At 40.9% G+C, this 14,300-nt stretch overlaps 1 protein-coding gene across 1 annotated transcript in view; it reads right to left on the reverse strand.

The window, feature by feature from the left end:
* neb (nebulin) overlaps positions 1–14,300 on the reverse strand; it is a 322,851-nt gene that overhangs the window by 263,188 nt on the left and 45,363 nt on the right. Inside the window, exons 27-30 of the mRNA XM_059971179.1 lie at positions 12,161–12,367; positions 10,209–10,313; positions 9,045–9,152; positions 309–620 (exon numbers count right to left, since the gene is read on the reverse strand). Coding sequence (XP_059827162.1) covers positions 309–620; positions 9,045–9,152; positions 10,209–10,313; positions 12,161–12,367 — 732 coding nt within the window. The remainder of the gene's footprint in view (positions 1–308; positions 621–9,044; positions 9,153–10,208; positions 10,314–12,160; positions 12,368–14,300) is intronic.

Below are 14,300 nucleotides of genomic sequence, written 5' to 3' on the forward strand. Positions count from 1 at the left end.
ACCGAGTGATACTTATCACAGCCTGACAAAGAAGGGAAGCAATAGCAGCAGCTCCACTTCCAGATCCAGCACAGATTCCTTATCCTTAATGCGAATGTCTACGTCACTCACAGCTTGGCCTCTGCAGCCAGTTATGAAGACATAACAGAAGTGCACAAACTGAACTGTCACCACCAGATGCAACGGAGAACCAATCAACCTATCAGCACAGATTACTGAGAAAGATCACTGATGTAATGTAATAACTCTGCCAGAGCTTGCTGGTTATTTCCAACCAACTATAACTTCCATTTAACACTGCTACTTACATCACTCTGTATGTTCATCATGTTCTTTGACAGTACCAAACCCATGGCATCAGGCAGGTATGTGTAACGGTGGAGTAGATTCTTGTAGTTAGTATTGCTGGCCACTTGCTGCGACTTCTTGGCTGTAGTGATATTGACCATGTCCATCGGTGTGTGGTATTTGGTCTTGCTCTTCTCATAGTCTTTCTTGTACTCACGGTCAGACTGAATCTTGGCCAAGTGCATGGAGTGGACCAGTTTAGGGTCATCCTTGAGGCTGCGGAAACCCACGTGTTTGCCCTTATCCTTTTCAAAGGCCTCTTTGTACTTATACTGGAACAGACAGGAATGCACAAGTAGAAATTCAGATTCATTTCTATGAAATTAATTATTACAATCCAAATTTAACAGTTCATTTATATTTTATGTTGAAATGAACACGGTCATTTTGTAGTTCTCAAGAAGGCTCTCTTTATGAAAGTGATGGGGTTTTGCTACGCTCCCGTGAAAACAACAGCATATTTCGCTATATCTAGTTTTCCACATCTAGTACAACAGGTCGAAACTGAACTGTCCACCTCGGATCTTTGGGCCCTCAATGGCTGCAAGAAATTCCTACCCTCACTCTGCAGTGACAGGACTTGTGCCCTTATAAATAACCTATCAATCTCAGCACAGGGCAGACATTCAACTTTTACAGCTAACACATTTATTTCATTATAATGAAGCATGTTTTGGTACTATTTCTTACTCTCACTCTAAATCAAAAAAGTTATCAATCCATGGGCTTCTCTTATGCCAAGATGAGGCCACCCTCAATGTGGAGGAGCAACACCTTATATTCCTTCTGGGTTGCCTCCAGCTTGATGACATGAACATCAATTTCTCCTTCCAGTAAAAAAAATCCCTTCCTCCTTTCCCTCTTCTTCTGTTACCCACTGTGGCCTCTTACCTCCTTAGCTACCTTTCAGCTCTCCCTGGTCCCTGTATTCTTTTCCTTTCTCTTATGGTCCACTCTCCTCTCATACCGGATTCCTTCCCCTCCAGTCATTTGCCTTTCCTACCTATCTGGCTTCACCTAGCACCTTCCAGCTAGCCTCTTCCCCTCCCCCCACTTGTTTATTCTGACGTCTTCCCCCTTTTCTTTCAGTACTGAAGAAATGTCTCAGCCCGAAACATTGACCGTATATTCATTTCCATAGATGCTCCCTAACCTGCTAAGTACTTCCAGCATTCTGTGTTTGTTGCCAAAAATTTTATCAACTTTGCTTCCAAGTTTTGCTATTCATTAACATTCATGTTTTTTGAAAAAGGCCTTTGAGAATTGCTTTACCTTCCTTGATTTCTTTCTGTCCATTTCTGGGAATAGACTGCAGGTCAATATCTATTGCACGCACTCTGAATCCACAGCCAATTTGACTATTAGTACCCCCACATACTTCTTAGAACATAGCACAGACTAGGCCCTTCGGTCTGCGATATTTAGTCAACATTTTAACCTACTCTAAGATCAACCTAATGCTTCACTCTCATATCACCCTCCCTTTTTCTCTCATCCACATTCTTGTAAGGACTTGATTTCATTCTTCTATTTTTACTTATGTTTCATCTGTTCCAAAAACGTTAAATTTCCTGCCTGTACTTCCCACGACCAAGACTTCATCTTTCCTCGATGATGTTCAGCTCTCCACGGTAACAGAAAGATCCTTTGACCATGCCCACCCACTTCCATCACTTTGGATCTTAGGCCTTCCCATTTATTCCAGAATAATAATATTTTTCTCAAACTCCATTTCAGTTTCTACATTCAAAAAATTACTCTTGCCATTTATTGTCACTATGACTCCATCATAAAATGGATATATCCCTCCCCATTCATTTCAACATTGCAAGAGGCCCACTTCGTCTGTGAAATCCTAAGTCGTTCTTCAGCCACCACAACATATGCACCCTGGCTCATAGTTCCTTGCAGTGTAAGCACAGGGAATGCATCGCTTGGCCTTCCACTTCCCTTCCCACTCCAAACACACCTTCCAGGTGAAGCAATGATTTCCTTTTAAATCTTTTCTATTTAAAATGATGTGATTCAAGACTCTGCTGCCTGTATCCACATTCTAATGGAGAGTAAAATGCTGTTCTAATTGCTGAATTGGAATCCAAAGGCCGGGACCATTGATTCAGAGTCCTACATATCAGGATAGCTGGGGAAATTAAACTTAATCTGTGAAGAAAGAAAACAAAGGATAGTAGTGTTGTCCTTATCTGGCTTGACCTGTCCTAATTCAAACTATTGGTAACATCTTTGACTTGAGAGCTTGAGAAGGAGAGAATTTGCAGGCTTTTTCAGTTTTTTAAATGACCAACCAATTGGGAGCGGAGGAGCTGAAGACAGCCGGTCAGCTAGTGCACTATAAAAGAAGTTTCGTCTAGTGAAGCAGCCATCGTCAAAGCTTGAGGAGAGTATTTGCAGGCTTTTTCAGTTTTTTAAACAACCAACCAATTGGGAGCGGAGGAGCTGAAGACAGCTGATCAGCTAGCGCACTATAAAAGATTTTTCATCTAGTGAAGCGGCTATCGTCAGAGTGAGCTGAGTCAGAGTGGGACAGCTTTGTCTCTACAGGCTTCAGTGTGAACAGACAGAAGCGAGGGTAGGTTCCGATAAGTTGTTGTTGTTTGTTTTTTTCCCTCTCATTCGATTTGTTTTTTAACTAGTAAGTTTAGAGAGAAAACCAGGCAGGATTTGGAATGCTCCTCTTGCAGGATGTGGATGTCAGGGAGACTGGAGGTCTGCAAGAACGAAGTGCATCCTAACAAACCGCGTTAGGGAACTGGAGCAGGAGCTGGATGACCCCCGGATCATTCAGGAGAATGAGGAGTTTACGGATAGTAGTTTCAGAGAGGTAGCTATGCCAAAGGAGCGGGGCACAGGTAATTGTGTTACCGTCAGGCAAGGGAAGGTGAAAGGGCAGGCAGAGCAGGGTTCCCCTGTGCCCATTCCCCTCAACAAGTATACCGATTTGGATACTGTTGAGGGAGATGACTTAACTGGGACAAGCTGTGGCAGCTGGATCTCTGGCACTGAGTCTGGTTCTGCAGTGCAGAAGGGAGGGTGGAAGAAGAGGAGAGCGGTAGTGACAGGGGACTCGATAGTTAGAGATACAGACAGGAGATTCTGTGGTCGTGACAGAGACTCCCGGGGGTTGTTGCTTTCTGGGTGCCAGGGTCAGCGATGAATCTGATCATGTGCATTCTGAAGTGGGAGGGTGAGCAGCCAGATGTCATGGTACACATCGGTACCAATGACGCAGGAAGAAAGAGTGAGGAGGGTCCTGAAGAATGAGCATAGAGAGCTTGGCAGGGAGCTAACAAGTAGGACTTCAAGGGTAGTAATCTCGGGATTGCTACCTGTGCCATATGCCAGTGAGGGTAAGTGTAGGATGCTCTGGAGGATGAACACGTGGCTGAGGAACTGGTGTAGGGGGCAGGGTTTCAGATTTTTGGATCATTGGGACCTCTTCTGGGGAAGTTGGGACCTGTACAAGAGAGACGGATTACACCTGAACTACAAGGGGACTACTATCCTTGCAGGGAGGTTTGTTAGTGCTATTGGGGAGGGTTTAAACTAGATTTGCAGGGGGATGGGAACCAGAGTGCCAGAGCAGATAATGGAGCGGGGGTGAAAATAAATGATGTTAAAAGTTCATGCAAAGTCACAAATAGAAGGGTTGTGTGTGGTGGTAATAATCTTCTGAGGTGTGTCTATTTCAATGCGAGGAGTATTGGGAAGGCTGACAAGCCTAGGGTATGGATTGACACGTGGAATTATGACATTGTAGCCATTAGTGAGACTTGGCTACAGGAGGGGCAGGACTGGCAGCTTAATGTTCCAGGGTTTCGATGTTTCAGAGGTGATAGAGGTAGAGGGATGAAGGGTGGGGGGGGGGGGGGGTGGCATTGCTAGTCAGTGAAAATGTTACAGCAGTGCTCAGATAGGACAGATTAGAGGGCTTGTCTATCGAAGCCATATGTGTGGAGCTGAGAAACAGGAAAGCTGTGACCACATTAATGGGGTTGTATTATATAATCATACCCAATAGTCAGCGAGAATTGGAGGAGCAAATCTTCAGAGAGATAGCAGACAACTGCAAGAAACTTAAAGTTGTGATAGTAGATGATTTTAATTTTCCACATATTGATTGGGACTCCCATACTGTTAAAGGTCTAGACAGATTAGAGTTTGTAAAATGTGTTCAGGAATCTAAATCAATGTGTTCTAAATCAATATATAGAGGTACCAACTAGAGAGGATGCAATATTAGATCTATTAGGAAACGAGTTAGGACAGGTGACAGAAGTGTATGCAGGGGAACACTTTGGTTCCAATGATCATAACACCATTAGTTTCAACTTGGTCATGGATAAAGGTATATCTGGTCCTTGGGTTGGGGTTCTAAACTGGAAAAAGGTCAAATTTGAAGAAATGAGAAAGGATCAAAAAACGATTGGGATAGGTTGTTCTCTGGCAAGGAGGTGATTGGTAAGTGGGAGGCCTTCAAAGCAGAAATTTTGAGAGTGCAGTGTTTGTGTGTTCCTGTCAGGATTAAACACAAAACGAATAAGAATAAGGAACCTTGGTTTTCGCAGGATATTGGAAATCTGATAAAGAAGAAGAGAGATGTATGACAGGTATAGGCAACAAGGAGCAAATAAGATGCTTTAGGAGTATAAAAAGTGCAAGAAAATACTTAGGAAAGAAATCAGGAGGGCTAAAAGAAGACATGAGGTTACTTTGGCAGACAGGGTGAAGGATAATCCTAAGAGCTTCTACAGGTATGTTAAGAGCAAAAGGATAGTAAGTGATAAAATTGGTCCTCTTGAAAATCAGAGTGGTTAGCTATGTATGGAGCCAAAAGAAATTGGGGATAGCTTAAATGTGTTTTTTGCATCTGTATTTACTAAGGAAACTGGCAAGGAGTCTATGGAAATAAGGCAAACAGTAGTGAGGTCATGGAATCTATACAGATGAAAGAGGAGGAGGTGCTTGCTGTCTTGAGGCAAATCAGAGTATAGATCCCCAGGACCTGACAGAGTATTCCCCTGGACCTTGAAGGAGACTAGTGTTGAAATTGCAGGGGCCCTGGCGGATATATTTAAAATGCCAGTATCCACGGGCGAGGTGCCGGAGGATTGGAGGAGAGCTCATGTTGTTCTGTTGTTTAAAAAAGGCTCTAAAAGTAATACGGGAAATTAAAGGCTGGTAAGTTTGACATCAGTAGTAGGTAAATTATTGGAAGGAGTACTAAGAGATAGGATCTACAAGTATTTGGATAGACAGGGACTTATTAGAAACAGTCAGCATGGCTTTGTGCGTGATAGGTCATGTTTAACCAATCTATTAGAGTTTTTCAATGAGGTTACCAGGAAAGTGGATGAAGGGAAGGCAGTGGATGTTGTCTAGATGGACTTCAGTAAGGCCTTTGACAAGGTCTCACATGGGAGGTTAGTTAGGAAGATTCATTCGCTAGGTATACATGGTGAGGTAGTAAATTGGATTAGACATTGGCTCAATGGGAGAAGCCAGAGAGTGGTAGTGGAGGATTGCTAGTCTGAGTGGAGGCCTGTGACTAGTGGCGTGCCACAGGGATCAGTGCAGGGTCCATTGTTATTTGTCATCTATGTCAATGATTTGGATAATAATGTGGTAAATTGGATCAGCAAATTTGCTGATGATACAAAGATTGAAGGTGTAGTGGACAGTGAGGAGGGTTTTCAAAGCTTGCAGAGAGATTTGGACCAGCTGGAAAAATGGGTTGAAAAATGGCAGATGGAGTTTAATACAGACAAGTGTGAGGTTTTGCACTTTGGAAGGACAAACCAAGGTAGAACATACAAGGTAAATGTTAGGACACTGAGGAGTGCAGTAGAACAGAGGGATCTAGGAATACAGATACATAATTCCCTAAAAGTAGCGTCACAGGTGGATAGGGTCGTAAAGAGAGCTTTTGGTACATTGGCCTTTATAAATCAAAGTATTGAATCAAAGTATAAGAGTTGGAATGTTATGGTGAGTTTGTATAAGACATTGGTGAGGCTGAATTTGGAGTATTGTGTGCAGTTTTGATCACCGAATTACAGGAAGGATATGAATAAGGTTGAAAGAGTGCAGAGAAGGTTTATAAGGATGTTGCCAGGACTTGAGAAACTGAGTTACAGAGAAAGGTTGAATAGGTCAGGACTTTATTCCTGGAGCGTAGAAGAATGAGGAGAGATTTGATAGAAGTATATAAAATTATGATGGGTATAGACAGAGTGAATGCAAGCAGGCTTTTTCCACTGAGGCTAGGGAGAAAAAAACCAGAGGATACAGGTTAAGGGTGAAGGGGGAAAAGTATAAAGGGAACATTAGGGGGACTTCTTCACAGAGAGAGTGATGTGAGTGTGGAATGAGCTGCCAGATGAAGTGGTAAATACAGCCTCACTTTTAATATTTAAGAAAAACTTGGACAGGTACATGGATGTGAGGGGTATGGAGGGATATGGTCTAGGTGCAGGTCAGTGGGACTAGGCAGAAAATTGGCTCAGCACAGCCAAGAAGGGCCAAAAGGCCTGTTTCTGTGCTGTAATGTTTTATGGTTATATGGTTCTAACTGTCCCTTAAAAAGCTTAGCAATTTGTCTGTTTGAAGATAATTTGTAATGGCCAAAATACATTAGCTTTAACTAGTGATGCATATTTGAAAAGATATTCAAAAAATAACATTGCGTCTCTGTTTATCCATCATTTCTTTGCTGATCTCCATCAGATTGAATTCTAGGAACAGCTCAGTTTATAAATTTGTATAAATGTTTTTAAGTTCTTCCTCATACTTGCGCATTTCTATAATCTTCACACAACCTGCACCATGATTTCTGTTCTCCAATTCTGGCTTCCTCTATGCTCCCTTTTAATCTCTGTCCTATCAGGAGGATCCCCTCAGGACTCGATCAATACAAACTATTGATATAAAAATAGATTGCTGACAACTATAAACTGCATTTATGTAACGAATTCAACACAGTGCAAAGAGGAGGTGCTGAAGCCTGAAGAGCCACACCCAATGATTTAGGAACAGCTTCTTGCCGTTCACCATCAGATTTCTGAATGGTCCATCATACTACCTTGTTATTCCTTTTTACACTATTCACTTATACTGAAATTTATAATAATGCTTGTCTTTATACTGTACTGCTGCAACAAAACAACAAATTTCATGTTATAACAACAACACACACAAAATGATGGTGGAACACAGCAGGCTAGGCAGTATCTATAGTGAGAGGCACTGTCGATGTTTTGGGCCGAGACCCTTCATCAGGACTAACCGAAAGGAAAGATAGTAAGAGATTTGAAAGTAGTGGGGGGAGGGGGAAATGCTAAATAATAGGAGAAGACTGGAGGGGGTGGGATGAAGCTAAGAGCTGGAAAGGTGACTGGCGAAAGTGATACAGAGCTGGAGAAGGGAAAGGATCATGGGACGGGAGGCCTCAGGAGACAGAAAGGATGTGGGGGAGCACCAGAGGGAGATGGAGAACAGTCAAACAACTAAATATGTCAGGGATGGGTTCGCAGAACACTTATGCTCAGTCCGCCAGAAAAAGCAGGATCTCCCAGTGGCCACACATTTTAATTCCACATCCCATTCCCATTCTGATATGTGTATCCACGGCCTCCTCTATTGTCAAAATGAATCCAAACTCAGGTTGGAGGAACAACACCTTATATACCGGCTGGGTAGCCTCCAACCTGATGGCATGAACATTGACTTCTCTAACTTCCGTTAATGCCCCTCCTCCCCTTCTTACCCCATCCTTGACATAGTTAGTTGTTTGCTTGTTCTCCATCACCCTCTGGTACTCCCCCCGCTTCTTTCTCCTGAGGCCTCCCGTCCCATGATCCCCCTTCTCCAGCTCTGTATCACTTTTGCCAATCACCTTTCCAGCTCTTAGCTTCATCCCACCCCCTCCGGTCTTCTCCTATCATTTCACATTTTCCCCTCCCCCCATTACTTTCAAATCTCTTACTATCTTTCCTTTCGGTTAGTCCTGATGAAGGGTCTCGGCTCGAAACTTCGACAGTGCTTCTCCCTATAGAAGCTGCCTGGCCTGCTGTGTTCCACCAGCATTTTGTGTGTGTTGTTGTTTGAATTTCCAGCATATGCAGATTTCCTCGAATTTCATGTTATATAAGTTAATGACAATAAATGTGATTCTGATTTTGTTTGACATTCCTTGTGGAATTTTGTGATATTCTTGTGATATTTCTCTGGAATTTTGTTCTTTTTTTCCAATCTTATTAATCTAAGGTTTCAAATCCCTTTGCACTTCTAAAATTATTTAGAGTATAATATTACCATATTTTAATCAAAGTGTCACTGAATTTGCTCTGGAATATTAACCTATTCTGCTATTTAATTAAAATTATTCTCAGCTTTCATTGTTCTTTTGAGTTTAACTTGTAGTCACCTTGAAATTTGTCATTGTTTGGACTAGATCCATTTTCACAATATGCTCCATAGAACAATATAACTACAGAGCTAATTTCCACAGGTCTATTCCATCCACTATCACATTGTCCAAGGATCTACATCCTGTCATTAGGTATATCGCTTCCCATCAATAATGTATTTCTTTATATATTTAAGGAACAAGCATGGTTTTCTTCAATTTATTATTTATATCAAAAGCCATGAATCAGAGACTAATTTTGATGGCTACTTACATTACTGGCAATATTTCTTGATGCTTTAGCTGCGACAATAGGGATGGCATTAGACTCCAGGTGATATCCTTTAGCCAGTGACTTCTTCCAGGCTAGTTTGTAGCAATTCTATAAAAAAAAGGGAACTATATTTCAGAAAGCATACTTTTTGTGAAGATCTAAATATTTTCAAACGCTATCCATCCTAATCTTCCAGTAGCATCAGTACGAATGGAGTTCATTGGATTTTTGTTAACATGTGGTTTCCAAATTTTTCTGTTCTTCTGTTTTCTCTTTTTCTTTAGTTACCACTCCCATTGCCAAGCAAAATTTTTGAGGAATATAATGAGTTAGCCTAAATACTACTCAGGCTTTGTACTGAAGACACAAGCTCTGTTTTCAATTGCAGCCCCTTTCCAAAAAATTTTTCGTAGTCACTACATGCTTTTGATACTGATTGGAAATAGAAATGTTGACTTCCTTTATACAGAGAAATGCTCTTCTCATATTCTTATTAAAGAGCAATTTAGATTGTTCTCTATGTATCATGGTAGCACAGCATTCAAAGCTGCTGCCTTCACAACTACCAGGGCTGCAGGTTCAATTCTGGCCACCCCATGACCCCGTGGAATACCCTGTGTCAGTTCCCTCTCATATCCCAGAAGCATGCTAGAAGGGCAAATGGCTACTGTTAATTGCTCCTTTGTGTAGGTAACCGGTGAAAATAATCAGGCTGGTGGTTGTGTGAGAGAATAAAGATCTGTAGGGGAATAAAGACAGGGGGAATTAGACTGGAGATACAGCATGACCAACAAACCCATGCTGCCCAATTACACCCATGTGACCAACTAAAAAGCTAATCCTTCTGTCTTTTGGAATGTGGCAGTTAAACAGAGGAGACCCATGCAGCCACAAGAAAACGTATAACCTACTTACAGACTGCGGCGGAACTGAACCCAGATGGCTGGCACAGTAATAGCATTGCGCTAACACTAACCTCCCATGCCACAGCTAAATTGTTCTATTGGAATATGGCATGGGTATGATGGGCAAAAAGGCCTTCCTACATGTTGGAATTAATATGTAAAATATGTTAATTTATCTAGCGCTTAAAATGTTAGTTCAGTCTCTAAAAATCCAAAGGAAAGACTCAAGTGGGTAAATGTTTCGGAATCTGGTCCTTACATCACTGAGGTTGAAAGCATTACATTTAGACTGAATGAACTGAGGCACATCAAAGGGCAAGGTGTACTTGTGCTTGATCTCTTCTCCTCCAGATCTGTACAGTTTCTGTGAAGAAAAAACGCACATGTTAGAACATAAATAACAAAATCTTTTATTAAATATTGTAAGGGTTAAATGAAGGCAGGAGTGAATTGGATTCACACCAGTTTGCTGACTGTCACGATAGGTCAACAGCAGATGCCATTTCATTGGCTCTTCCCTCAACCTGGAACATCTGGACAGGAAGGATGTATGCAACAGGATGCTCGGTACCCACCCCCTCAATACTAATTGAGTACAGCTCGGCATTCATACCCTTAAAACTAATCAATAAGCTTCAAGTTCTTGGCCTCAATACCTCCTTCGGCAACTGAGTCCTCGATTTCCTCTCTTTCAGACCTCAGTCAATTCGATTGGCAACATTTCCGCCACAATCTCCATCAGCACAGGTGCATCACAAGGCTGTGTGCTTAGCCCCCTACTCCACTCGTTTTATACTTATGACTGTAGGGCTAAGCATGGCTCCAAAGCCATATTTACATTTACTGGCAACAGCACTGTCATTGGCCATATCGAAGGTAGAGACAAATCAGCATAGGGGAGGGAGATGGAAAATCTGGTTGAGTGGTGCCAGAACAATCTCTTACTCAATGTCAGCAAGACCAAGGAGCTGATTATTAGCTTCAAGAGAAGGAAACCGGTGGTTCATGAGCCAGTCCTCATTGGGGGAATCAGAGCTGCAGAGGGTCAGCAACTTTAAATTCATTCCCCTACAGTGGAATGACATTTGCAATTTTCCAGTCCTCTGGAACCATCCTAGTATCTAGTGATTCTTGAAAGATCACTACTAATCCCTCCACCTCCTCCTCAGCTATCTCTTTAAGAACACTGATATGTAGTCCATTTGGTCCAAGTGACTTATCTACATTCAGACCTTTCAGCTTCCCAAGCACCTTCTCCTTAGTAACAGTCACTTCTGCCCCCTGACACTCTCGAATTTCTGGCAAACTGTCAGTGACTTCCACAGTGAAGACGGACACAAAATCCTTATTAATTTATGTGTTTCTAAAATTTGTCATTTCTGTACTTATTGTACTTCATAAGCATTCCAAATTACTATTTATTATTATTATTACTATTTATTATTATTATTATTATTATTATTATTATTATTATTATTATTTCTTTCAGCATTTGCACAGACTGTTGATAATTTGCACATTAACTGTATATCCATCCTGTTGGGGGCAAACTTTCAATGATTCTATTGTGTTTCTTGCATCCACTGTGAATGCCCACAAGAAAACGAAATTCAGAGTTTTATATGGTGACATATGTGTACTTTGATAATAAATTTAATTGGAACTTTGAACTTGAACCTTGAGTGAAGGCCCAATTCTTCATTAAATATGACAGGTTTAGAGGAGGCTTCTGAATATAACAATGCAAAGGTATTCGGTAGGTAGTTTCAAGACTGGGAAAAGATGCCTTCAGGCTCTCGCCTCAAGCGTACAAAGAGAAATGGGAATTACGGATCCAGCTTGTTGTTTTGTGTGGGGTAAGATGTATATATAACAATACTCATGTATCAAGTCCAAGCTAGCAACCATGTAGTTCCTAATACAAGTAGTAGTACAAGCTGTCATTCCAACTTCAATGCATTAAGCGTCAAAACTTCTTCAAATTACCTGCATTGCAGAAGGAAAATCTTCAGCTGATGGTCAGAGGGGAGAATTGACAGCTTTTTACCCCTGCCCAAATCGTATTTCCTACTGAACACAGGATGAGGCCAATACACTCAATTCCCTCTGCCCTCTTTCCTGAAGAAGTTGTAACAAGGTCGGGGCATTGAGGAGCAATAGAACACCAGAAAGATGAAAGTAACGGAGATGAGTTTCTGAAGATCCACTTACATCATTAAGCTGCAGTGCATTTGTTTTAGCCAGCACCATCTCCATAGAGTCTGGCACGCTGGTGAATTTGAGAGTGCCTGGTGGCACTCTGTAATGATGTTCATCGAGGACTTGTCCAGCTTTTTTCGCTTTCTCCACATCCATTGAGCCCAAGGGGTTCCAGCCAGTGCCTTTAAACCAGTCGTTATAATCAGATTTGTAGACGTTCTTCAGACAGAAAAAAAGAAATCATGTTAAAAGAGAGTATTAATTGGCCTATCACCCTAACCAAATCAAACAGTAAACATTTAACTTAAAAGTTGTACAAAGCAAATAAATTTTTAAATAATTTTCCAAGCAAATAAGATTTTAAATGAATATTACTGCAAAGATATTAATAGAACATGTAATGTATTTAATATCTCAATTACATTTGAGTAATCTTGTGTGTGTGTGTGTGTATATATAGTTTATACATTAATTGTATACATTATCATACTACTACTTGATATATGCGTGCCTCACTTAAATAAAACACAAAGTTTCACCCGTATTTTAGGACACCCCGCATCTTCTTTTGATGTCACAAAACGTAAAAGAATGGATCAAAAACAGTGTAATAAATCTTGTGAGTAGAATTTTGTTGCAGAACTTCACAAGACAGGAGCTCATGTTGCAGAGTTGGCCTTTTGGATACAGTCACACATTTCTTTTCCTCTAACAGGAATCTACTAATGGGTGCCTCACAAAATTTGCCCTCTTTAACTATCTCACCTCACAAAAAATAGAGTTCAGATATAAAATGTCTTTTGTATGCAAGTTCTAACTGGGTGCATATATATTTGGATATTAAAGCAAATTCTGCTGAAACTAGAATTTGATCTTGCTAATCTTAGTGGCCAATATCTACTTGTCCTCTGGAAGCTTCACAGCCATCCAGGAACTGGATGCTTTGGCATTATGCACCCTTTCACCTGATAATTGGCATTCAGGTGAAAGGATGCATAATGCCAAAGCATAGAGTTCCTTCAGATATCCAGACACAAGGTACCCCTTTTAATCCTATCGTCTACATACTTACATCAACTTTGGCTTAGGTCAAATTTTAACAATTAAAGGTTTTGTGAAGAATTTTGAACATTTCATCACTCTAAAGCTATACAGTTCAGCTATATTTCATTAGGAGTTTGAGGAGATTTGGTATGTCACCAAAAACTCACGCAAATTTCTGCAGATGTACTGTGGAGAGCATTCTAATTGGCTGCACCACCATCTGGTATGGGGGGGGGGGGAGGGTGCTATTGAACAGCATCAAAATAAACTGCAGATATTTGTAAACTTAGTCAGCTCCATCATGGACACTAACCTCTGAAGTACCCAGGACATAGTACAGGATATCTGTAGTGTCAAGGTGCAATGTCTCAAAAAGGCAGCGCCCATCATTAAGGACCCCCATCACCAAGGACATGCCCTCTTCTCATTGCTACCATCAGGAAGGAGGTACCTTAGTCTGAAGGCACACACTTAATGATTCACGAACAGTTTCTTTCCCTCTGCCGTTCAATTTCTGAATGGGCATTGAACCCATAAACACTACCTCACTACATTTTTATTTCTATTTTTGCCCTACTTACTTAACTATTTAATATATATAAACTTACTGTATTTCACAGTTTCTGTTCCATTATTATGTATGCATTGTACTACTGCTGTAAAGACAGGAAATTTCACAATATATACTGATGATATTAAACCTGATTCTGATTTCCAAACTTTTTTTTATGCCATGGACCAATACCATTAAACAAGAAGTGTGTGGACCCCAGGTCAGGAACCCCTGCATCTAAAGACATACTGTAAAAGTTAACGTTGCTGTGAATCCCCTTATTTTTTAGGCATTTTTACATGTAATGGGCCAGATCATGGCTATCAACACTCCATACTTTAATGCAATTGATTGTAAAGTAATTTACTATGGTCAGCAACTTTCAGTGTTAAAATTTAGTTCTTTGTTACATGAGCAAAAGATTGAACTATTGACCTTTTGCAAGTACACTGGAAGTAAATTAACTTAAATATCTATGTTTTTCCAAAGGTGTTTGCTGATTGACACACACTTCTCTGTGACAGCGTCCAAAGGCTTAAATGGTGCAAATAGTAG

The sequence above is a fragment of the Hypanus sabinus genome, chromosome 5, assembly GCF_030144855.1.
Source record: "Hypanus sabinus isolate sHypSab1 chromosome 5, sHypSab1.hap1, whole genome shotgun sequence".
Taxonomy (NCBI): Eukaryota; Metazoa; Chordata; class Chondrichthyes; order Myliobatiformes; family Dasyatidae; genus Hypanus; species Hypanus sabinus.